The 25,997-nt window shown below is 48.6% G+C and overlaps 4 protein-coding genes across 4 annotated transcripts; 3 read left to right on the forward strand and 1 right to left on the reverse strand.

Moving 5' to 3' along the window:
* Positions 1–10,118: 10,118 nt before the first annotated feature.
* HOO65_010174 (Inositol phosphorylceramide synthase catalytic subunit aur1) lies at positions 10,119–11,585 on the forward strand (the record flags this gene model as incomplete). Its single annotated transcript, XM_071005804.1, has 2 exons — positions 10,119–10,534; positions 10,613–11,585. The coding sequence occupies 2 exons, from the start codon at positions 10,119–10,121 to the stop codon at positions 11,583–11,585; spliced, it is 1,389 nt and encodes a 462-aa protein (XP_070861996.1).
* Positions 11,586–18,895: 7,310 nt separating this feature from the next.
* HOO65_010175 (acid phosphatase) lies at positions 18,896–20,480 on the forward strand (the record flags this gene model as incomplete). Its single annotated transcript, XM_071005747.1, has 2 exons — positions 18,896–18,998; positions 19,108–20,480. 2 exons carry the CDS (start codon positions 18,896–18,898, stop codon positions 20,478–20,480), a joined length of 1,476 nt encoding a protein of 491 aa, XP_070861997.1.
* A 323-nt stretch (positions 20,481–20,803) lies between these two features.
* HOO65_010176 (MFS monocarboxylate transporter) lies at positions 20,804–22,308 on the reverse strand (the record flags this gene model as incomplete). The annotated part of the gene is made up of 4 exons (XM_071005783.1): positions 20,804–20,966; positions 21,041–21,161; positions 21,267–21,785; positions 21,843–22,308. 4 exons carry the CDS (start codon positions 22,306–22,308, stop codon positions 20,804–20,806), a joined length of 1,269 nt encoding a protein of 422 aa, XP_070861998.1.
* Positions 22,309–24,668: 2,360 nt separating this feature from the next.
* Positions 24,669–25,679, forward strand: HOO65_010177 (putative double-stranded RNA/RNA-DNA hybrid binding protein; the record flags this gene model as incomplete). Its single annotated transcript, XM_071006030.1, has 2 exons — positions 24,669–24,699; positions 24,856–25,679. 2 exons carry the CDS (start codon positions 24,669–24,671, stop codon positions 25,677–25,679), a joined length of 855 nt encoding a protein of 284 aa, XP_070861999.1.
* Between the last annotated feature and the right edge of the window lie 318 nt (positions 25,680–25,997).

The raw sequence follows: 25,997 nt of genomic DNA on the forward strand, positions 1-25,997 counted from the left end.
CGGCGGAGTTGAAGATGGAGAGTGAAGCTGTAGCCCCCTTTTTTTTTTGTGCGTGGCGTTCCGGGTTATCGAGGTTCAAGTTGACAGGTTGCCTTGTAGTCTTTATTTTCTTTCTTCTCTGGCGTAGGCTTGCTCCTTGTGCAGAGAAGCCGGTGGATGCTGTCGATTTTTGGCGTCGACTTTGGCGGAGAAGGACGTGGTCAAAAAGAAAAGAGGCGAGCGATATAATAAGCAAGGCTGTGATGGTGGCTTGTGATTAACGTGTGATCTTTTTGGTTTCTTTTTACTAGCAGGCCAAATAGTTGTCTAGCGGGGCTGTTCTATCTTCTGTATCATCAGCCGTTCTAACTGAAAAGTAAGGCCTAAATTTAGCCCTATAATATGTGCTGCATACCGCTGTAGCTACTGTAACGCTCCAGTCTCGCTGGCGTTGTCCACCTTAACATGTATATGTAAATGTAGAGAGCACTAAGAACTAGCTTCAGTCCTTATTTGTTAGCGAAGTACCTAGCTTGGCATTCAGCAACCGTCTCATCTCAAGTACTGCTCTAACAAATATTTCACCATAAACACTTTTTTTTTACCGCCTTCAAGCAGAACAACACGCAGTTTACGATATGATGCCGTATGGGATGTCTTTTGTTTTTAGCCCCTGCTAGACAATAGCCATAGGAATGCAATGCGAATGGCTCTATTTTTTAAGCCCAACATAGCGAGGTGGAATGAGCCCAAATGATGATTACTACATGTGTGTAGTCACGTGACATGCACGAGAGAGTGACAGACGTCGCCCGCAAAAAGCATCATCACGACCAACATCAACATAAACATAACCAAGCCGGCAAAAATAAGCTATCGTAGCAAATGCATATTTCTATACCAACAAACATACCCCTATGCATGTCAAGACACAGGCAACGCATGCGGCAAACACGGACAGCGCACATGCTCACGCACATGAGTATACCATACCGTCTCAACTAGCCGTCATAATTATAGGCCATATAGAGCACAGAAAATTATCTCTCCGAGCCAGCTGCAACCTGTAAACGATGTTGCCTAGATACCAGATAAGAGACCCATTTCTGCCAGCTCCCGTCCAAACATGCTGTTTCTCTGACTCATGCTTACCTGTGTAACCATGCCCTTCAACCGCCAGAAAGGAGTCTCTACTTTCAAATTATGAATATATCAGCGTTGTAGACATCTACTGTTAAGATGAAATATCAAAATCCAATGTCAGTCTTGCGGAAATGGGCCAAGGTCATGGCAAAAAGAGGATAATTGAGGCCCACAAGGGAAGTCTGACGTAGGTGTATACACGCTCACTTCAACATGGATCTGTGTGACCATCGCACAGTCAAAGGAGCCATCAGCAGTTGACTCTCAGAGCATGAGAAAGCCTACGTGGTGTCGATCACGGGAGTTTTAAACAACAATCAAGCTCCGTCTCGGTCTCCGCCTGTTAGTTACAAGGGGGGGAGGGAAACCACCATGTCCGCTAAGAAGTAAGAGTGAGTGGCACAAGCAGGAAACAAACCAGAGCATGGGGTGTACAAGAGACAGCGTGATGCGGTGTCTTTTGAGTTGCCAGTTGCAGGTACGATGATGAGGTATATGGGCCATGTTCTTAAGTGGCTTTTTGTTACCCCCTCGCCTCCGAATCTGCAGGAAAGGGATGTGGAATTGACAACAAGCACGCACATACAAAGTAAGCCGGTGGGAGGAAGTAGAACTTACTTGTGTATCTAGTTGTTCACTTTCTCCTGTCATCCCAGAATAGCAAGACAAAAAAAGATGCCTTGCGGGCCAAGCTTTTGTTCTACTAGAACGTCTTGAGCCCTCCTTTGCGTGATTGACCCAATACGCGTATCCGCAACATATTATAACAGGGTCAGAGGATAGGACTCCTATGGACATGGATCTTGAACATGAACTTGCTGCAAACCATGAAGTTGGCAACCCATTAATGCGAAGGAGAACGAGAGGCCTCTTGCAAATGACCCTTGTGTCAGGGCAGAGTAGAGAGAGTGCTTCAGAGCATTGAGATTAAGCTCGCTATAAGGTTCAGACAAGCAATAGTGGGACCCGAGATGGGGTATAACAGGCAGGACAGCAGAGAAAACAAAAGGGGATTAATACACAACAAGTTGTCTCTCATCACGGAGGATTTATTCAAATATATACATCAAATGTAGATCATAGAGAGCATTTATATGACCAGATTGTCCGCGGGATAGAGACATGTGCATAGAAGGGAAACGCGTGATTGGTAGGAAAGTGTAGATTTGTGGTAACAAGAAAGAGTAGAGAGCAGCACAACACTGAAACCCTAGGCGAACACACAAGAAGATGACAAGAACTAGATGTGTGTGTATTATGTGCTCCCCCAGACAAAGGATCTATACTGGCTCTATGCTTGCACCACTACTCTACACGAATAAGACACCAATGAACACGAACAGCATGCATGAGATCAGAGACAGGCTCAAAGACCTGTCTATTTAGGAGATACAGCGCACCTGGGACAAGCCTAACCCACCAACACCTGAGGAGCCAACGTCGAAGGGATAGCAGGCAGCCAGTCAAAATGTAGACGCATGTGAAACCAGCGGCCAAGTCAACCCAGCCCCAGACAAGCCAGGCAACGGTAACTTAGGCTTCCCGAACTTGACCTGTGAAGCAAAGGGGGGGCTAGTTAGTATTTTGGGGGCGAGGAGGAGAATAATGTGGTGGATGTGGAGCGGGACCTCAAGGCCTGTCGATTTCTATAGGGGTTCCCGCTACATAGGGAAACAAACCTACGAATACCAAGGTAACGAAACCCCTGGGATAAGGAGCTCGGGTTTTGAGGTTTTGAGTAATCTCTTGACCATTAGCATTAAAAAGCCCTAGGTTTCATTTCTCCGGGGCCCCGAAGATGGTAGCTTACGTCTGGCAGCAAGAAAAGAGAAACCAGAGTAAAGAGAAGATGGGATGGGATCATCGCCTGTTTTCTCTCCTCTTGGGCCAACAATAAAAACGATCCGAATTAAACGACATAAACCTCTAGGGGAAAAAAAGCATTATGATTATGGGCTGACAAAGATGGAAAGGGCCATTAGAAATTGATCGGAGGTAAGGGTCGGGGATTAGAAATGGCTTGATTTGGCTGCCTGGCATCGGTAGCTTTCTATGGACGTGTTGTAGGGGATGGGATTAGTGGTTGAGAACTCAATAGGCCCTAAAGAGCAGTAGGCAGTCGGGATTTAACTCTGTCATCAGCAGGCAAACAGACAAGGTTTTCGCTTCGCTTAGCTTGTTTATCTTGGCTTAGTTGGGCTAAAAGAGGAAAAAGAAGAGGAGGAATGCGAAGCTCCCGATGTTATATAATCGAAAGCACCTAGTGGACTTCATATCGTGGCCAGGGCTAGGTGAGTGTCTGAATTTGCTTCATATCGGCGTGATGAGGAGACAGGAAAACAAGCCCGCAAACAACGTGTAACGTATGCAATAGTAGTCAGCTTTGAAGGGAAGAAGAAGAGCCGGTGTATTGATAGAGTATATGGGTTTCGGTTGAAACCTACTTGCCACTACTCTATCTTCTTTTTTTTTTCTTTTCTTTCCTCCCAGCCATCCTCGTTTTTTCTGCAAATCTCGGCGCCCGTCAGATGTGCAGTCAGCCGAGCGGCTAAGTTAGCTACAACGAACAGGGCCCCTGCCATAATGTCATTACAAATAGCTGCCTGGAAGCCCAACAAAAAGAAGGAATGATTCTGCGCTAGGGCAGTGGAGTTGGTGAATAAGGGGCAGAAGTAGGCAAGATGGCCGTCATGAAGTTAGCTTGTTGCAAGCTTACGATGGGTTGTTTGATTATCGTAGCCTTGCTAGTAAGGACAGCGCTAGGCTAAACCCTGGTTAAACGCTCGACATCCGGCTCTGACGGCTCACCGCCCTTCTCTTTCTTCACACTGACGACACAAGACAAAGATTGTGTTGGGTCACGTGATGCCACAGAGGCACCAAACGTCGCTTCTTTTCTCCTCTCATCCACCAACATCCGATTTTGATACTTCGAACTCGGATAACCGATTGCGATGTGCAAAGAACATCCCGACATGGATCTTTCATTTTGTTGCCAATAAAGTTGTTCGCAGATTGGCAGTGAATGACAGTGTATGTGGCGTTTTTTTTTTCGACTCGGTTGTGAATGGCTATATCACATCACGCTTCACTACACATGAGGTTACTAATGGCTATTTTTTTTGTGCACAGACATTCCTTTTTTCTCTCCCTAGGACTGGTTTCCTCTACTAGGTTCTCGTTCGTCTTTTGTCTCCTCAAATTTCCAGGTCAATAGCTGGCCAACTGGCCCCTCCTGATGCGATAACTCAAGCCTGACTCGCTAGTCTTCCTCCTATGCATGAGTGGGTATATTCATTTTACCCACACCCAGCAGACTAAGAAGGAGTGAAGAAAAGCGAAAAACCTTGTTTTGAGATGCAAGGTTTACCAACATGACTTCAAGGGCAGCACAAGGCCTATGCTTGTGATGCCGCTCTTAATGTCTCTAGGTGAAACACTTGATAGCACCCTGTTATAGTCAGACTACTACTGTAGTCTGCTACAATGCAACACCTGGCCTGTGGCTTGTGACACACTCACTCCTGTTTTCAGCAAATAGCCTCATGGCAGCCAGACAAGGCCAGGTTTAGTGGTAGCTTGGGTATATTTATGTCTGAGTTGGGTAGGTCTTTTATGTTGACGAGATTAAACCCACTAAAATCAGTCCACTCCCATAATCTCCCCTCTCACCAAAGGAACGGCCACAGGGGGAGGGCCATGGAGATAAGGTTGAGGAGGAAGAAAGAAGTTTTTTTTTTTTTTGGTCGAGCAGAGCAGGATGACAAATGTGTGTTCTTACCTTTCCAATTACCGATGGCCAACCCCGACCCCGACCCCGACCTGATAAATCTGCGATCAGTCACAGAGATTGATAGGATTTAGTGCGAGTCGAGCCACTAGAATCGCCTTCCTGATTCCATCGCCATCGTTGTCGGCCTGGGCAGCGGTGATGCGTCTTGACTATAGTTTGCCTTGGTTAGGCGGACTCTATCGACTGCGGATGAGGCTTCGCGGGAGGAGCAGATGCAAGTGGCAAAATAATTAAACCGTGGGTCAGCGGGCCCTTGGTCATATAAACATGAGGAGACATAGGCCTATCATTTTTGGCAGCATACTCGACCGGTTATCTATCTTGATAATCTGTAAAAGAAAGTGAAAGAAAAGAGAAAGAAAGCCACATGTCTACCCACATTCCAAAGTCTGTATTGCCGCTGACATTGTTGCTGGGTTTCAAACTATTATCATTCTCATCCACATCCTTCTGGTTCCTCTTCCAAGTACCCCGCTAGCAAAGGTGGACAGACATTGCATAAACCGGGCTTTGACGTTCTAGGTGTTGTGTGTGCACATGTGAGCTTGGTAATACAACAAACAGCTCAAGCATGTGACTTTTTTTTTTTCTTTCGTTCCAAGCGGGAGCTCCCACGCTTTCGATGTCTTATCACCACCTGAATTTTTTTTTTTCTCTTTTTCAGCTACAAGTAACGAAGGGGGCTGGGGAAAAGTCTAAAAATCCAGAGAAGAGAGGAAGACCATGCGGAAAGCATGGGTGGACAAGGAGAAAGAAGCAAAGAGTCATGTGCTTGAGATAACATCTGCTTTTTTTGTCCACCATGGCGGCCGATAAGATTCTTTTGCTATAAACGCATTGATCGCGAGAGGTGTAGGCTTTTATCTCTCGGTGGTGTTCCGCCTGCTTGGGTATAGCAAGAGACAAGCACAAGAAACGTAAAAGCTGGCAGACAGGTTCGCTTCGGGGTTGATGGGGTGTTAAAGTGGGTGTTTGAGGTGGTAACCCTTTTCACGCCGATGCACAGTTACGTCATCGCTTGGGCCACTAAGAATATATGGTTTATACATTCGATGATTCTGTTTGCGATAGTGTATAGACACAGACGCAGTGTGTTTTTTTTTTTTGGGGGGGGAGGGGGTTTTCCCTGAAAGGCTTTCGGGCACAACATGGTGTCTCCCTTAATCGCGGGACTTCGGGTTTCGGCACCTTAGCGTCCTAGGCTCCGACCGAGTCGGAGTTATGCAAAATACCGGCCATAGCCCGCTACCTTGTCTTTTTTCTTGAGCTGGATCGTTGGTCGAAAGCCCTTAAACTTATCTAGGCTTGGTGTGGGTAGAGGGAAGCTAGTCTTGGTGCCAGGCTTTTGCTCAGAAGGTCTAGGCGCTCAACAAGGGCCTTTTATAGCGCCATAGTTCCTTGGAAAAAAAAAACCACGAAGGCCAAAGGAGACAAGCTCTGTTTTGGCTGGTATAGCAGGTGCCTTGGCCCTTGGCGACTCTCCAGCTTTTGCTGTCGCTTCTTCTCACGCTGTTCCGGTGGTGTTGCCAGATCTTGCAGGGGGCCTTTTGCGAATGAGAAAATGCCACCCGATTTCTAGTGAATTGCGATCACCATATCTATCAGACGCAGGGAAGACACCACCACCAGCGATTTTAGAAAAAGGCCTTATTTTAGCCAAGTCTCCTTTGGCTTGCCGGCTTCGTTTTCTCTTTAGCCTCGCATCGGGACAAATGTACCAGAACCCCCCGCCCCTCCCCCTCCCAAAATATGTCAAGCAACAAAAAAGTGTCAAATGCCATAGTGCTTGTGTTCTTTTTAGGGTCAAATGGGAAGCTGGCAGGGCCATGTGGTGCCCTATTCCCTCAGCTCGACTCCGCTATAAAAAAGAAACAGGGCAAGGAAAAGCACTGAGACAGCAGCGCACTTACCACCTTTCAGAGCTTGGGTTCGCATTACCCAGGCTTTTCAAGGCCTTTAGGGTTTCTAGGCCTAGAGCCAGAGACAACCCGGCCAACCAGGGCCTGAAACAAACAAAGCTCATAACCTGGATTTGGTAATACAAAAGCTTAGCAGAAGGCAGAAACATTGATCCATTTTTGGGTGTTAGGGAAGGAAGGGTAAAGCCAGCAAAACAAGCCTGTTCTTTGTCTGTGTTGCGAGGCCTAGTTTATTTGCGGCATCTCTTATACTTATTATTGCACACAGTTGTTTATGCCAGGAGCATTTATTTATTCTCTGACACGGAGAAACAAAGGCCACCCAACGGCGGCTTTCAACAGATGGCATATACTCAGCACATGCCAAAGTAGAATGAATAAAATCAGGGGGGAGGGGGAAGGGAGCATCCTAAAACAAGGCCCTGCTCTTGTTTATCTGCTGCATGGCAGATAGAGTCGCTGCTTAGCGCATGCACCCACATCAAAGTCGGATGCTATTTGGGGGGGGTCATAGAAATAGGCGGTTTCGATTTGACGATGGTGATACAAGGCCAAACAGAGATGGGCGGCACAACAAGAAGAGGTATTTTACTTTGCAAATAGACTAGAGGAGGGTCTTGATGGAGGATATCGACAGAGAAACGGCTAGCAGAAAAATAAAGGTTACGATGACGTTGAACAAAGTGCAAAGACCCATCTCTGCCTTTTTCCTCTTGTGAAAGAAGTACTGATGTGCTTTGGTACATGTGACTTGGGTGTGCATGCTAAGGGTTGCTACGGCAAATGTACCCTGTACATTGCCCTTCATCTTGTCTCGCCAATAACGACGGGTCGACTGTTTACTTGGACGCACCTTGCTTATCCCCTTTTTCAAAGCACGGGGCAAAGCTGGCTCAGAGCAACAGAGGCGGAAGTCAAGAGTTAGAAAATAGCAGAAACAGGTGCTATGTATCGTTAAGGCTGAGTTTTTCTGCTGCCTGCTTGGCTGTTTTTCTGTCTAACTCGTGAAAAAAAAAAAAAAAAAAAAAAAAAAACTAAGCCTCACTAGCACAGGTCTCTGCTGTGTCTGTGTTGCAAGTTGCTAAATATCAGGCTGACCTAATGCCAAGAGAGAGTTTGCCTTTTTGCCTTTCCCCTCTTCTTTTATATTTAATAGTCATAATTTAAATTGCCTGTGACGCTCCGTTTGCAGCCTTTCAGTGGCCTCTTATCACTGGGCTCCCTAAAAACAGCCTATGAACAGTAGTGCAGCCAGCTCACACAAGGGAGGCCGTGATAGAGGGAAGCCTAAAAGGGGAGAGGGGCTTTCCTTGTAGAACGGCTTGCTCTCTATCGTCGTTTTTCCTGTAGACCTGTCATGTTGATGAGGTTTGTGTAGAGGAAAGGAGAAGAACAAAGGAGGGCAGGACTTCAAGGCAGCAGCCAGCCAAAGATGGCTAAGCCGCCTTGGGCCAGGCAGACGGCTCAATGGCAACCCAAGGCACAACGAGCCACTATCATGACTTGGCTTGTACTGGTTCTTTATGCCTCCCGCAGCGTCGAGTTTAGACAGACGTTCGTAGTAAGAAAATTGGCAAAAGGATGACAAGTGCTAGGATGGAGCATTTTTGCTCTGCCTTGACTGCACATCCGAAGCTGGACCTTTTAAATTCCCGCTAAATTCCTTTGGCTATCTTCTCGCTTCGATTACTCTCCTGCCCATGTTGGGCCTAGACGGATTTCATCGTGGCAATCCAACGCCGACATGTATTTTGCTCTTTTCTCTTTCTTGTTGTTCGCCTATTTCGGCTTTGTGTGGGAGCCGGCTGGCCGCCAGTTGAAATAAGACGGGCTTGTTGCTGCATGGCTACTGGGTGATCCATTGACCACCTGGTTAGTGCCTTTGTCTGTCTATGACGACATAGCACAAAGCGTGCATAACTTTGTGCATAGGCAGGTTGGGCCTGTTGCTTGAGCTGGCATGCCCGGATCATGGCGTAATATTTTCATCCTCTCTCTCTGTTTCTGTTCCTCACTTGGTCTCTGGTGATGTTAAGTTCGCCTTCAAGGAGAAAAGAGAAAAGAAACAAGAAACAGATGCAGTCGCAGGACGGGACGGGCAAAGACATAGAGATGGACAGCCATACGGAATGACTGATAGAATAAGAGCAGCGGCGACCATGGCCTGGAGCCCCTGCGCTTGGTGGCTGCTGCCCACTGTAGGCTCTCTCGTCCCCAACGGCCACGGCAAAAACAGGGGGGGGATGCGAAGTTCAGTGGCTCGGAATGCTCGGGAATTCAGCCCCCTCTCTGTGTTTTCCCCCTAATCATGGCCTTCCCTTTTTGTCCGTTTTCTCTCTGTAGTTTTTGACAGGCCTGCTTCCTGCTCCTCTTGTTCTCAATTTTTATTTTATTTTATTTTATTTTTTTCTACTTCTTAATTCCCTCTCTTCTCTTGCTGCTCTTTTTCTCTCTGTAATTCGCTGTTTTCTTGGCCCGTCTGCTTCCCCATATTACATTTTAACCTGCTTGTATGCTAGCCCCTTGTCCTTGTTCAAATAAGAAAAAAGAAAATCCCTTTTTTTCTTTTTATTTCAATAATCTCATTCTTTTTCCTCTTACTCTTGCAGCTTTCTCTTCTTTCTTTTCTCGCTTCATGTCCTTGTAGGAACTTGAACGCACGCACCCAAGCTAACAAAGCAAGGCCGGGAGGGCAGCCAATTTTTTCCTCGTCCACTGAATCCAGCGAAGCACAGCACAGCACAGCACAGCACAGCACAGCACAGCACAGTACAGCACAGTAATAGCCAGTTCCTATTTTTCTTCCTTTTTTATTTGCTTTTTATTTCTTCGCCTTTTTCTTCTCTCCCTCTTAACCTTCTTCTTCCCCGTTTTTCCTATTCTCATAAAGAAGCACAAGTCCCCTTGGCTTCACGAAGTCGGCCTGTGTCGTTCGCGATTGATCCTATTTTAGGTCTCCTCCCCCTTCAAACTCTTTGCTCAGCGTCCTCGTTCTTCGTTGTTGTCTTTTTGCTTCCTTTTATTCTTCTTCTTCCTTCTTCGTCGCTTGTTGCTTCTCGCTATCCAACGACAACTCATCGTCAGCTCAGTATCTCTCTCCACTCGACTCTGACATCGACGGCGAAGCTAGCACGTCAATTATCCACATCCACCGCTTCTCTTCGTCGTCATCGACACTCTGATCGAGCCTCACCGGTCGTGCTATCTCCTCTTGCCTTCGTCGAACTTCTACCCCCTCTTCTCAGCCCACCCTCCTGTCCGACGCCTTCGCCAATAGCATCAACATGGCAGACTTCTTGTCGTCGTTGATGCAGGCTACTAAGCCCAAGCTCAACGGCCCTTTGAGCCTTGCGTCTCTCAACCCATTTCCCCAAAAGTATCGCCATATCCGTGGCCGGAGCCGCCAGAAGAGCAACGTCGCTTTGCCCAACCCCAACGATGTCACACATCTTCAGACCTCCTTCAACGTCTCCGACTCCCTCCGTGCCCTTCAGCGCCATCGCTGGACCGCCCTCGATTTGCAATATGTATTCCTCGCCGCCCTGATAATGTTTTGCATGTACATTACGCCATCGGCTCCATTGCTCAAGTTGGTGTGCATGATTGGTGCCTCCATCATCTTCCTGATGCCAGTAACGCGGCAATTTTTTTGGCCTGCTCTGCCTGTATGGTCATATCTGCTGTACTTTTTCTGCAGTCGGTAAGCAGTGTTCCTTTCCTGTTTCTACACTTGGATAACCGTATCACGTATTCAAGCTAATATCTTCTTTCTTTTCAGATTCATCCCCGCCGGCTACAGACCTCACATCTGGGTCCGGGTTCTGCCTGCCCTGGAAAACGTCCTCTATGGTGCTAACCTGTCCAACATCCTCTCCGCCCACACCCACCCCATTCTCGACCTCCTGGCATGGTTGCCGTACGGAATCTGCCACTTTGGTGCCCCCCTCGTCTGCGCTCTTATTATGTTCGCTTTTAGTGCTCCGGGCACCGCTCCTGTCTTCGCTAAGGCGCTGGGCTGGATGAACGTCCTCGGCGTCACCATCCAACTCATTTTCCCCTGCACCCCCCCGTGGTACGAAAACGAGCGTGGCCTTGTGCCCGCCGCCTACGGCATGCCCGGCTCACCCGCTGGTCTTGCCCGTGTTGACAAGATCCTTGGTGTTGACATGTACACCACAAGCTTTACAACTGCTCCGCTGCCCTTTGGCGCCTTTCCCTCTATGCACTCTGGTAATGCTGTGCTAGAGGCTATGTTCATGAGCTACTGCTTCCCTCACCTGCGTCCTCTTTTCATTGCTTACGTGGGCTGGATCTGGTGGGCCACCATGTACCTGAGCCACCACTATGCCATTGACCTTGTGGGTGGCGCGTTGATTGCCCTGGCATTTTTCTACTTTGCCCGTACGAGATTCCTTCCGCGTCGTCAGGCCGACAAGTCGTGGCGTTGGGACTACGAGTACGTCGAGTACGGCGAGCGGCGTAGCGTGTTTGACGAGGAATTTTCTGCGTACTCGCTCAACATTCTGGGAGCATCTCGATTACAGACTGACAGCGACGAGTGGACTGTGGGAAGCAGTTCGGGCATCACGTCCAGCAGCGGGAGCGTGAGCGGCAGCATGTCTCCCGTAACGGACGACACGCCACGCCGCAGCACGTTTTCGCTCGAGCTCACAGCAAATGGAACGCCGTGGGATAGCACATATAACACCACGACGGAAAACGAGATCAACGAGGTTGTTCTCGTTCGGTAGTGCTCTTTTTCGGGTTTGGTTTGTTTGTCTTTTTTTCACGTTTGTATTTATAACACTATAATAGTTTCTGTTTGTGTCTCGCTGCCCCCTTCAATTCTTTTCTTCACATCACCTTTTCCCCATCTCCCTTTTTTGCGTTTGCTATTCTTCGTCACACTCGTTCATACAGCGCGAATTTTCCATGGGCACAAATCTCATTTCACGCATCTATTTGCATAGCGCGGCTGGTTCACGGCTTTTTTTTTTCTTATTTTCTTTCTTTTCTATCTTATCCCTTTTTTTTGCTGTTGGTTTTTCTTTTTCTCTTGTTGTCCTCACCTTCCAAACCATCCTCTATCACACACACACACACACACACATACACACAACACACCTTAATGAGACTTACGACACGAAATGGGTTTTTTGGCAACTTGGCATCTGGACCTGTCATATCCTAATCTTCTACTAAACAAACGTTTTTTCCAAAATCGCTTTCTCTTGATCCTGTAGAATAACGAAAAACATGTCGTCTATGGTGTAAGGGCTCATTTAACTTGGTATTGTCCTTTTTCTTTTTACGGAAAAGTAAGCGGCACAGGCTTCGCTAACTCCTTTTTTGCTATTTCTCATGGCTTTTTGGGCCTTGTCTTGCTTTGTTGCTTGATCGCTGTGCTTTGCCTTTCGGACTTTTTGTTGTGTCCGTGTCCCCGCCTTTTCCTTTTCTCTATCTCTCTTGTTTACAAACAAAACGAACAAGACGAAACCGTAGGTTAGGTAGGCTGCTAGGAGAAGAGACTAAAGACACTAAAAAAAGACATCTGGAACAGGCCTTCTCTCTGTGGTCTTGTTCCTTCTCTTTCATTTGTTTCTTTTTTCTTTGATTCCTGGGGAGAAGAGGGAGAGCAGATGGTGGGAAAGGAGGTGCTCTTACCTGCTTCATCGCTGTTTCATAACTAGGCTTGCTATGATGATGGCCTATTTGGCTAGACAAGGCATGTAAGAAATTAGGCTTACCGAGGAAAAAAAAACATTTTCTTTTTTTGAAGCGTCATTTGTCAAGGGAGTCTAGGTCAAGTCTACGTCAGGTTCTTCCTGGACTCCTCTAGGTTGGGTGCAAGGCACAAATGAGATCACATGTTTTGTACATACGTACTGACATGCATATACATACTGCACTGTACGTACGTACATACATATACATGCATGTGCAACTGATATGACATGGAAACCCCAATCTACCTCGCGGTTAGCATGTTGCCTGGTTGTCTGCTGTGTGACTGAGACAAGGGGACATTTGATACTGGCCAACCATCAACGCATGTAATGGAAAGAGACAGTCTCTCTACCGTCAAGAGCCTCTCCTCCCCCCCCAGTCACTCTCTCTTGCATTCTTCTTGATCCAAGCAACAGGGGAGAAGGAAGGCCTGCTTGCTGGCATGTTTGTATGCTTTTGTCTCTGGAAGAAAGGCTTGCCTACTGCTTGGCTTGTCTATTTAAATTGGAAAACAAGAGTAGCGCTTACACGGTCTTGTTATTGTGTTATTCTAAATTGGAATTTGCATTTCTTCACCGTCTACAGCATTACTTGATTGTTTGTACTATTTAACGTCTACCTACAGGTATTTCACCGTAATACGACGGGAAATCATCCTCGTGTCTAGGCGCAAACACGCCCTACAGCATTATTCCAAGTCCGAAGCGTTACTTACATTCCCCGCTTTTTGCTTACAAATATATCCAGGTATAGTAGCCGCTCAAAATAGAGCGAGGACCGATGGTGTAGTTGGTTATCACGTTTGTCTAACACTCATCTGCAAATGATTGGACACAAAAGGTCGGCGGTTCAAGTCCGCCTCGGTTCACTTTTTGCATGAGGGGAGTGAGTGGCCCAGTGCACGAACATCTATCTACCTGCTTTTTTTTTTGCCTTCTACCTCATCTACTTTAGAGTAAGTAACCAGAGGAGGACAAGACCAACGTTCTCCGCTAACCGTTACGCCCCCTAAACTATGATATTTTAAATGTAGGACGCCACAAACCAAGGACGCCAGATATTTCATCCCACAGAGAAGCCCCCGGGAAGCGTCTGGCGGGAAAGCCTGCTAGCTGGAGTCTTGAAGCCGACCCACACTTGCCCCGAAGCGGCTTTGGAAGAGGGCAAGCCGCTCCCATCTAAAACACACCGGCGTATTGCTTGTGGTATCAAGCTGATATGTAGGCGTTAGATGAAACAGCCGAATAAAAAAGACAGTCAAGTAGGCATAGATGTAGATACACGAAAAAGCCCGTCATCAACCCGACCAACCAAGCCAGCCAAAACCACATACGGAGTAACGTGGTTCAGGTGTGCAAAAAGTGAACCGAGGCGGACTTGAACCGCCGACCTTTTGTGTCCAATCATTGGCAGATGAGTGTTAGACAAACGTGATAACCAACTACACCATCGGTCCTCGCTGTTGACCACTACCGCTATTACCGACTATGTTACACAGAGAATTTTGGCGTCAGACGTCCGGACCCTAAAAAGTCATAGGAGATGGTTGAAGTCTATGCGTTCCTGTCACTGCTGACCGCCCGGGAGGTGCTCCCGTCCGGAACATGCTGTCGTATTACGGTGAAATACCTGTAGGTAGACGTTAAATAGTACAATCAACAAACAATCAAAAAACAATCAGGCGTCAGACGTTGTCGGTGCGTTAATGAAGTTGAATATATTCAAGTCCTCAACTAGGTACATTTAATAATACAAGGTAGTTCTGTCAGACGTTAAAATAGAGAAGAAGCGGCACGAGCCTTAAAAGGTTCTTGTGCAGCCTGAGGTTCCATACTTATCTTCATGGCGGCGCCGTTCGATCTTAGTGATTCCAGTAGACGTTAAACAAACTTGAGTTCAAGTCGTATTGCCGCGAAATAACCGTAGGTAGATGTAAAAGAATACTGCAGCAATGGGGGATATTTTAGAAAGGAAGAAAGTAACTTTAATCTTCACGTTCGGTATTGAGGGAGCCTTCGGTGATGTCGGCCCAGCAAGGATGGAACACAGGATAGTGAAGGGCCAGTGACAAAAACAGCTGTGTATGTAGATGGGTGAGAGGTTTCATGAAGGAAAGGGAAGCGAGTATTCACGGTGAATACACTGCCACAATTCCCGTAGGAGGCTCTCTCTCGTAGGACTCGCCAATCTCATCAGTGATATACATGCTTGTTATGGTACCACTATATAAACGGACTGGGATACGCAGACGATGAGGCTCTAGTGGCTAAGTGGCCAAGATTTTGTATGTGATGGTAGGGCAATCGAAATCACCACAAAGGAAGTAATAGAATGGACCACACAAAACGAACCGCAAGTAGACCAGGGAAATTCAGCGCTTTCGCGCATTAAGGGCAGAAGGAGAGTTGAAAGAAACTCATCTGTGACTGTGGAAGGTCTCGGGACGTACAAACCAACACTAGCCAAAACATCGATACAGTAGCTGCGAGTATATCTAGCCTCTAAACCTCTTTGACAAACACGCGACAAAGGTCATGGCAGGTATCAACCGGGTGGCTAACGGGTTAAGATACCTAGGAGGTTGCTACAAAGGGGTAGATGGTAAAAGTATTCTTAATGAGAACCGCGCTTGTGCCCTGGGCAAAGCCCTATTTGTAGCGGGCATCTGGTTTGGCCTAATCAGGCAGCGGCCTAGCTAAAAGTCTTGCCTAGGAAGTGCCTGTAAATAGATCTCTATGCACTGCATAGCACAAGGAAAGTGCATACACTACAAGAGTCCCCACATTCGAACTCGTTCTTGAGGGCGAGAAAAGGAGGCAAGCCATGCGGTGGCACACATGAGATGACAGACACATTCTGAGAGGGCTACAGTTCAACCCAGCGGTGGAAATGCTATATAAGCTCCTGCCAGCGCAAGTGGAAAAACACATCAGGCTAGGGCCAATCTTGGATGGACCTAGCATGCCGCCCTGGACGTGACTTGGCAAGGAGGAGGAAACGGAGAAACACTAGGCGGGGATTAAGAATGCCCTGTCTTGAACACCCGCTGCGAATTCTGAAGGATCGAAAGACACGAACGGCAATAGGTAGTCATTGAGGATGGAGTTGCCATGGAAGTAGGTTACACGGCCCTACAAAAGTGGATGGAGGTGGCAGACGCAGAGGCTGTAGAAAGAGTCACAGCTTGTGACGGTGCCGGAGAAGTCTGGCCGTGTTCAGACAACGGAGGAATTATAGACCGACTGCGCAGCTCGTCTACCATAAACAGCCCACTATAGGCTATAGTGGGCGAGACAAATCGGGCTACTTGCTGTAGGTCTGAGTACATATGGGCGTAGAAGGGCAACGAGCTAGCGGCGCTTAAGCAAATTTGGGGTGCCAAGGAACGATAAAAGAACACCGCATCAGACTTTCAGGAGCACGACGATGGAGGAAAGATCAAGTATGTCTCGACTGTGAGGAATCGTGAAAAGAGCAGAAAGGATAACACCTCCACTTGAAACTAGTTTCCCCGCTGAGCCCCCCTTGGCCTGTAACCAGCCAAAAGAATGAGGCCACTGGTGGACATCCAAGGCAGTGTCAAGACCACGGAGCCAAAAGATTACGGACGAGCCCCCGAAGAACACAAAAGCGACAAGTTGTATTGTTAGTGGACTACGCCGCAGCCCCAAGGTCGTCTAGAATAAATAGCGGCCGGAGTCTACTCTGTGCCGTCCGGGGCTCGTTGAGAGAATCTCTTCTCAAGTCACGTGGATAGGCACTGTCTCCGGGAGTGTTTGCAGAACCCCAGGCATTATAGGACGACGCAGCCAGTATTGGAGGTGGGAGAGCAAGGATGAGAGAGACGGCAAGCTGGTGGAGGGGAAGGAGATGAGGTGGCAGATGACTTTTCAGAACCAGAAGGAGGTTTTGAGGGGGGCTTCTACGAGAAGGTGCTAAGGGGACCTTGATTCCGGCCACTAGAGAAAAATAAGTGATGCCGCGACGGCCATGCATACGGAAGAACAAAGCCACGGTACCCAGCCGGCGGCCTTTTAGACGAGTTGACACATGGTCTCTACAAATTGAAAAAGGCCAAGTAGCCGATCCTGGAAACCCACGGACATGCCCCAGGACTGCACTGGAGAGCTTGCCTGGCCCTGGCGCTGGACCTTAAAAAGCTACGGGAGACATGCTAAGCCCAAGCTCGCCTGTAACTACCGACTACTCGGGAGTTGCACTGGAAGATGGCATTAACTAGCTGCTCTCGTCTAGAATGCGCCATCGTATTGTTGCAAAACAATGGCAAGTAGACGTGAGAAGATAAAATACATCGTAGAGGTGAGTTTCCCGACGTGGCTTAGAAAAGAAGAAGGGAGCCGAGGAAGAGGACTGTGGAAAGCCAGCAGGTGGGCGCTAATTAAAACAAACAAGAAGAGAGGTGGGTAGCTTTAGTGCAACAGATGCGTCTTCCGGGCGTTGAGGAGTATAATGGTGTAATGGATGCCTTGAACTGGCATCGTCCGATCTCTGTGATTTCCGCAGTTGTTAAATATGTTCAAGCTCATGCCCAACTTGTCCAAGTTTGCTATGCGGCTAAGTCAACGCTGTACTGGCCAAGGGGCTGAGAGCTTGCTGCAGCCTAGAGCTAGAGGACTGAGCGAGAGAGCAGAAAAACCCCGGCGACAGCGGTAGCATTGAGCCACCACGTAGAGTAGGGCGAACACTTCTGTGATGGGTGTTTCTTTGGCTATGGTTGGTGTGTTGCTCCCGAGATTGCTAATCGCCAAGGTAGTCATGGCTCAATATATGATTCATCTGGAGCAATGTGCCTATTCGAGTTTTCATAGCCCAAGAATGGATGATTTTGAAGCTGGTGCTCCGAGTGATCTGCTGTTCCACTGGACTGGATGTTCTCGAGACGATGCGCTGGGGTCTGGAACACTGACTGCAAAGATGGACTGAAAGAGGCTGCATAGGATAGCCTGATGGCTTTTCTGCAGTAGGCTCATGAGAGATATGTGGCCGAAGTTCGATACTACCAACTAGAGCTTGCAGGGGAATTGAAACTTGGAATAGCTAATACTACCCGTCAGCAAACTGCTTAAATAGATGGACGAAGAGATCTGGAATCCCTTGTGCATTGAGTGGGATAGCCCTGGAAGGCCACTCTCTTGGCCACAGCTGTTCATGCTGGAAGTTGCCTGGAGGAGGGGCATACATGGCGGCTTGACTGCTTGGCCACGCTTTCCTCTTCGCCGATACCCTGGCCTGCTTGGGTGACATCGCCGTAGAGCAGCCCCTGGAGGTGGCTGGACGTATCGCAAAGCCTGTTGCGATCTAGCGAGAAACGGGCACTGCCGACAGTGAAAAGATGCAGTGAATTTTCAATATTCTGACCATTTCATGCGGGGGATTCTTCGAGTTCCTCCGGCGACATTGACAGATAAGGAGATAGCCGCATTCCTCGCCAATTGATGTGCGCCATCTGGCCAAGAGTCCTTGATTCTGACCAGAGCGATGTGTGAGGATTCATCCATCGCGAAGTTGCAACGGCGGCTGCATGGCCATGAGGGGGTGTCAAGTGACTTTGCTTTAGAGTTACACGCAGCATAAAAGAAGTGGAGTTAGAGATCTGCGGTGCTCCATTCTGGATTCCGTAGGATTCATCAAGCAAACCAGCGATTGGGCCAAGCTCAACCAGGCTCTCGCATCACCGTAACTCCGACAAATATCCGCGGAAAAGCCCGCTACTAGCCGGGCGTATGGAAACCCTAGACATAAGGGTCTACGGACTTGCAAGCTTGATCAAAGTTTTTGCTGCATCGGGAACTCCACTCCTCCAACTTCCTCCTCCAAAGGCGGCCCAGCTACAGGGTCAAAGCCAAGAGCTCGGCCCACCATTTATATTCCGGTATTGGTCAAGGCTTATCTTGAAGGGCGCCTTGAAGCCCTAAGAGCCCCAAGACCTGCAGGTTTTTCATTAGGCTTGCCCTTTGCGCTGTTGAAATGGGCAAGTTTGGGCTTGCCTTGTATCTTATCGCACAGTATTTTAAAGGGAACCTTTGGTGAACGCCACAGCGGGGGCCGTCCACTGTCTCTCAACTCACCCGACTCCTCATCTCCTCATCAGCTGTTTATCTATAGGGATTGTTGCTCTTGTTATAGCTCGTGCTATCCGGTAGGATTTTGACAAGCCCATAAAACAACAAAACCGTCGTGCTTCCCACATTGTCTGCTGGCAAGCGAGCAAGAAGAGGCGAAACAAAAAGGATATCTACATCTTTCCTTGCGTCAATTAATTGAGCTAGACGCTTGAAGTAAAAGGAAAAAGAGAGGAAGAAAAAGGCCCCTTATGATGCTAGGTGCTCTCAAGATTGCGCCTCTCCTGGCTCTTGCCAGCTCTGCTGCTGCCGAGACTGTTTATGGCGCTGCTGTCTTTAGCCGCCATGGAGATCGTAAGTTTAATGCTGGCCTCATTCGGCCTCTCCCTCACTCACCTGTTGTCGCCCAGACTAGACAAACGCCTTTAAAGACACCCTTAAACTGACAGACTATGGCTTCTAGGCACTACTAAGCATTACAAAAACCAACAGCTGACCACTGTCGGGGCCAACCAGAACTTCGTTATGGGCAGTGCCTACCGCAGCCGCTACCTGCTGTCGTCGTCTGAGCACCAGATTGCCAACATCTCCGAGGACAAATACGTCTCCTCGCAGGTTTACGCCAGCGCCCCCGACTCTGGAATCCTGCTGGCTACTGCCAATTACTTCCTGCAGGGCTTGTACCCGCCTCTAGACACCATTAATGCCGCCGAGGCCGGTACTGCCCTGGCTAACGGCACCAAGGTCGCCGCTCCACTGGCCGGGTACCAGTACGTCACGCTGCATGCTGAGGATGCCAATTCGCCTGACACTATGTGGATAAAGGGCGATGAAAACTGTCCTGCACAGGCTGCCACCATCAGCGCCTGGGAGGCCAGCCCTGTGTTTGCCCAGCGCGTAAGCGACAGTAAAGACTTCTATGAAAGCATGTACCCTGCGCTCAATGAGGTATATGACTACACCGACTCGGCGCAACTGTCATATGCTCAGGCCTATGATATCTATGACTTGATCAACGTTGCACGCATACACAACGCCAGCTCGCCCGCTGCCAATGTCACTGATGAGCAGCTGTTTCAGCTGCGCACGCTGGCTGATAGCGCCGAATTCGGTGCCAACTTCAATGCGACCAACACCGACTCAGCCATTCACGCACGGACACTGATCGCCGCGTTTGTCTCGCAGCTTAACACTACCGTTATCGGCAAGGGCAAGCTTAAGTTCTCTCTCTTCTCCGGCAGCTACAACACTATGCTAGCCTTCTTTGGCATGCTGCAGCTGCCCGAGGTTTCGCCTGACTTCTACGGCCTGCCTGACTACGCCTCGACCATGGGTTTCGAGCTGTTTACTGCTGATAACACATCCGCCTTCCCTGCTGATCCTAACAACGATCTGCGCGTACGCTTCCTCTTCCGCAACGGCACGGAGGGCACACTCCAGGCTTTCCCTTTGTTCGGGACCGGCGAAGACAGCCTGACCTGGGCTGACTTCAAGTCCCGCATGGAGGCTGTCTCCATCCCCTCGACCAAGGACTGGTGCAACGCGTGTGGCAGCACTCAGATCTTTTGCCTGGGTTACCAGCAACAGGAAAGCGTTGCTGCTGCTGCTGCCGGAGCCTCGGGTGACAAGGATTCCATGTCTAACACTGTGGCCGGTGTTATTGGTGCTATGGTGACGCTGGGTGTTTTTGGTCTGGCAGGCCTGGTAACCTTTATTTTATTCCGTAGAAAGTCCAAGGTAGCTGCACTGCCGGTGGTTGCTGTGTGTGCAGGCAATGGGAGTGTTCACAGCTCAGTTGATGAGAAGACCCATGTAAGCATGGAGAGCAACGTGTAGGCGAGGGTATTCCATAGCATAGAAACAAACACAACCGAAGTGGCGAATAGGAAAATAGAAGAACGAAAATGGATGCCGTTAAATGCGCTGTTTATATACCCTAAGATAGTTAGTCGCCTATCAAAAGCTTGACTAATGACGCTACTAGGACTTGCTCTTAGTTGTTGTGTGTTACTATTATTATTTATCATTCTGTACTATACATATGTACTAACATCGCGCGTAACCTGAAATCAAAAACCAAACACAGTAATAGTCAAAGGGTATTACATAAGCCCCATATTATCGATGTAGCATCAGAATGAACATACCAAAGATATCTTTTAGAAGACGGTCGTAATCTTCCAGTCCCGCGCTACGCCGCGTCCAATCACGACAAGGACCACGGAGGCACCGTACACGACTGACGTGAACGTTATGAGACCCCAGTAATGGCCATTGTTAGCCTGAAGAATAGTACCTCCAATAGGGACGCCAATCAGAGGCCTATTATTTTTCATTTGTTAGCAGCAATTTCTTTCCAATGCCACGGGGAAAATAAAAGACAGAAGTAGACTTACCCAATGCTAACCACTGTATATAAAGTGGCATAGTAGCGCCCGTATTCTTCCGTTCGACACAACTGGCCCACGCAAACAGGCACAAGACTAATGTTGCTGCCGCTAGCTATGCCGAAAATGACTGCAAATACAATCAAGAGAGCCACGCTATCCCCAGCCGGCAACCAAAGCGCCACACACGAAACCAAGCATGCAAATATGCAAAAGGCAAGGGTGTTGAATCTACCTACCGCATCGGCCACAAATCCAGCTAGCGCGCGGCCGAAAAATGACCCAGCATTAAGGATAGCTACCAGCTTGTACGAAAGTCCCGTGCCAAGGCCCATGTCAACAGCATAGCTGCTGATATATGTGATGGGCACAAACAGCGATAGCTCCATCAACATAGAGGAGAGTGTTAGAAGCGTGAATGGAGCTTGCTTAAAAATGCGAGTATCCGGCCATACATTGGAGTCAGGCAGCGGGGGGAGGCGTGACCGTACCAACAGGCTGGCTATGAACGAAAGGCTGAAGATTATGAATCCGAGCACGCGCAGAGACCACTGGAACCCAACTTTGGGGATTAATTGCTGTAGCATCAGGGGAAAGATTATGCCACCAACGGACCCGCCCGTCGCTGCAATGCCAGTAGCCAAGCCACGACGACGGAGGAACCAGTGACCAGGAGCAGCAAAAGAAGGAGTGAAAACTAGAGAAGTACCTATGCCCGTGAGAATGCTCAGGGACATGATAAACTGCCAATATTCTGCAAAACTAAGTGTCAGTGATATGCATTCTCAGTCTGTTAGTCGATTTCTCTTACCAGTTGCCAAGCTAGTCATCATGACGCCCAGTGTCAGCAAAATACAACCAGCAGTCATCATCCAACGGGGGCCGTACAAATCAAATACTGGGCCTCCAAGGACGCCTCCTGCCATGGAAATGAAAAGGTATATACTGAAGATCCAGCCAATAGTTCCATCGCTGTACTGCTCAAGAATGTTGTTTGCAATATACGAGTGTATGACACCAATAGTATTCATCAGCCCAAAGCATGATGTAGCGCCACAGAATGAGCCAAAGATGACAAGCCATGCCTTGAAACCACCTTCAGGATAATTGCTTGGATCCGTGCGTTGGCGGGTGAGCTCTTCAAGAGCCTCCTGCTGAGAACATTTTGGCTCTTGAGGGGTTTCTGTAGCGATAGGCACAGCCTTTTCAGAGTAGGGCTCAAAGTACGGGGCCTTGTTGCCAGGTTGGTTGATAGGGTCGGAGTCACAGCTGCTCATAGCAAGACTCAGCAGGTTATAGTTTGTGAGTGAGTGGGTGGGTGGGTAGGTGAGTGAGTGAGTGAGGGAGGGAGGGAGTGGGTGAGTGGGTGGGTGGGTGAGTGAGTGAGTGAGCGAGTGTAGTGGTCAGTATAAAGGATGCAAAGCTTCAAGAGTCTCAGCGAGGCGTTCTCAAGAGAGAGATATTAGAAGCAGATAGGAATGGAGATAAGTACAAAGATATGATATGTCTTCTGATCAAACAAAGGAACCAGAATGTGGCTCTCATCATCTTTTAAAGTTTTCTTAGCTTTGGCTTAGTTCTTGTTCTCCGTGCCAACTCCACCTCCTTCTTCTAGATAGGCCGGCATCGCCAAAGAAAAAAAGAAAAAAAAAACCAAAAAGTTCCCACCCACACTACTTGGAAGGCAAGAAAAATTAGAGCCGATAAAAAGAACAGGCGTACGGCTCTAGAACGGCCCAAGCTGCAATGGTCGAGGCTCAGGCAAGGCACGGCAAAAGGAGTGAGTCTAGTCCATTCGGATCCTTGAAAAGAGGAGACAGAAAAAAAAGAAAAAGCTGTCAACCACGTCCGTTCATCCTTTGGTAGGCTTTTGGTGATTTCGTGACTCAAAGCGCGTTGTAGGAAGGCTTGTTGACCAAGTTCCATCCGCACACGCCTGTCGTCCATTAGGAAAGACAAATCAAGGACAAGGGGTCACGATAGTTGGAGAGCCAACGCCCTTTGGGATACATGCCCATAGTGACCAGCATTGCTGCAGGGAAACGTAGTGCTTTATCGCGAAATACCAGTTCGAAGCGTACTTTCCCGTGCGTCTATCTATGGGTTAGTTTCCGCGGCAGGATGATTATTGTTTGTGTGTAATGGATTATGCTTTTTCTCTATTTGCTTTTTTGTAGGTGGCACACACATACCGAGTTTGTTACCTTATACAAACTTGTAATTCAGGCTATTATTGTTGTCTGACTTAAGAGGTGACGAAGCTTTGTTCAGATACGCAACAGAAGCGGGACCTCATGGGAGTTGGCGTCGAAGCATTTCTGAGCCACAATCCATAAGCTCAGATATATTGAAGATTTCCAAGAAGAAGAAATTCGAGGAAAACTCGAGAAGAGCGAAGAATTATGGGCTGTTGGGCCAATGTCCAAAGGGTCCGCTTTTCAATGCCGTCTTCCAATTGGACAAAGCGCCTAGTCCACACCCCAAAAAGGAAGCCATGATTTGTCCCGCCTTACATGTTGTACACATTGAACGGCCCATCCTCACTTCGACTTACAACGGCAACTGCCTTTTCTGTTGTCAGAATCTCATGGAATGGTGCGAATGATGCCATAATTTGCGGACGATGGGTTTTCTTTTTGTGCACCTTGTGTGCTTGGTCTAGGGCTTTGCCTCTTCGTGTTTTTTGTTGCTCTTTCCTTTTTTTCTTCTTTTTTTTTTTTTTTTTTTTAGCACACCCCCCCTTTCCCCCTTCTACATCCAAGTGTCAACCTCCTGCCTTTTACGGTGCCGCCATTCTCCAACTTCAGGCATTGTCCAACCCGACATCGGCTTGGTCTGATTCATGGAGACTCGATGACAAACTATCACGATGGATGTTTTGTTATCAGCTTGGCCCACCCCTAGAAATACGACGATTGGATTGTCCCTCAGCCCAGCAATACGACGACGAGATTGTCAAAGGGGTGAGGGTGGCTTTGAGCGAGGTGCAATGTGGGGTAGAACCGCTAGAGGGCCAGTTCAAGTCTGTGCAGGTTCTGTATAGGCCTATACCTTCTCAAAGGACCACATCCACTTCTCTCCCGCCATATGGTTTACACTGGCCATTCACTGACCACCAAAATACGGACTGCCGCCATTCTGTTTCAGACACGGCTGCATCAAGCGGTCAGCAAACTTCTATCTATCGTCTGCATTCTAGACCAGGCTGTTGATCTTCACACGTGAGCCGCAAGATCCTTAACAACCGGCCCGGTTTGTCAACCCACTACAAACACAAGAGATAACGCCTAGTGGATTAGACAGACACATGCAAGCGCAAACGTAGAGGGGTGAAAAAAAAAGCTTGGTCCACACCACCGTTCTTGGTGATGATATTTCGTTGCCATATAGGCTTGGCGTCGTGAAGCCATGAGGGACAGGCAAGTTCACAATATACGTCACATGACCTTGGATTGGTAGCGTTCGTAGTGTTGCGTTGCTACGTAGCACACGGATAGACACGACTGGGCATGTTGGCGCAACGAAACATGCCCATAGTAGCACAAGAGTCAAAGCATATTAACAGCCGCCATTCGTTATTACCCCTTCAAAATTGGAGGTCAAGTAAAGGTAAAAAAATAGCGGAAGAACATCAAAAATGTATTCCGACAACGACAGGATTCGAACCTGTGAGGGCGAACCCATATGATTTCTAGTCATACCCTTTAACCACTCAGGCACGTTGCCATATGCGCCGGTAGAAAGCATTCTTATTATAATATATATTCTTCTGCAGAACCTTTTTTTTTTGCGTCAAGGAGCTGGAGAAATCTGGCTGTGTCTAGACAACAGAGGAGTTGTGGACCGACTCCGAAATGCAGCCACCAAAAACAGCACATCACAGGAAGCGGTAGACGAAACCAGACGAATCCTAAAAGCCTGGGCAGACAAGACACCCGGAAGGCTCGCCCGAGTGCTATGGGTCCCAGGACACATGGGCATCAAAGGCAATGAGCTAGCCGATACCCAGGCCAAGTTGGGATGCCAGGGACTGGTAACGGAACACCGCTTCAGCCTTGCAGGAGCACGGAGATGGAGAAGAGACCAGCTACGTCTCGACTACGAAGGGTGGTGGAAAGAACAAAAAGGATACCGTCCGCTTGGAACCGGCGTCCCCACTGAACCACCCTTCCGCAACTCCCGCTACAAAGGGCTGACTCGAATAGAGCTGGGCCATATCCTCGCGGCTAGAACTGGCGATGGAGACTTCGACAGATACCACGAGCGATGGGGACACAACTGCCCACTTGGATGCAGAGCCTGCAACCAAGCCAAGGAACGAGGACACTGGTGGACCTGCAAGGCACTACCCAGACCATGGAGCCAAAGGTTCGCGGACAAGCTCCTTAAAAACACGAAAGCGACAAGTTATGTCGCCAACGTGCTTCGCCGCAACCTGATGCTCCTTAAAGAGAAACAACAACCCGAGCCCGAGCTGAGCTGTCTGGACACCACAGAGGCAGCCCCCCCTCAAGAAACGCGTAGAGGCAGGTCACTGCCACCGCAGACTACAGGGGAGCGACCACAACAAGGGCAGCCTAGGATGACACAACCAACTCCACGACAGCAAGGGCAACAACGAAGAAGGGGACGAGGAGGGCGAAGTTGAGGGAGAATGGAAGGGGAAGAGAGAAGAGATAGGACGAGGAAACGTTTGCAGGACAGGAAGGAGATGTCGAGGAGGGCTCCGTGTGAAGGTGTGGAGGGAGCTCTGCTACCAACCACCAGCAGAACGGGAAAAATATTAAAAATGATGCGGCAGCAGCCATGCATACGGAAGGACAAAACCGCTGTACTCTGCCGGGGCTTCCCCCCCCGTGCTGAAAGCCGGCGGCCTTTTAGACTAGATTACACGCGGGCGTCGCAGACCAAAAATACCTGGAACCCCGCAGGCACGCCCTAGGGCAATGCTGGACAGAGAGCCATC

Source organism: Ceratocystis lukuohia, assembly GCF_044167205.1.
Source record: "Ceratocystis lukuohia strain C4212 chromosome Unknown Supercontig1_pilon, whole genome shotgun sequence".
Classification (NCBI taxonomy): Eukaryota; Fungi; Ascomycota; class Sordariomycetes; order Microascales; family Ceratocystidaceae; genus Ceratocystis; species Ceratocystis lukuohia.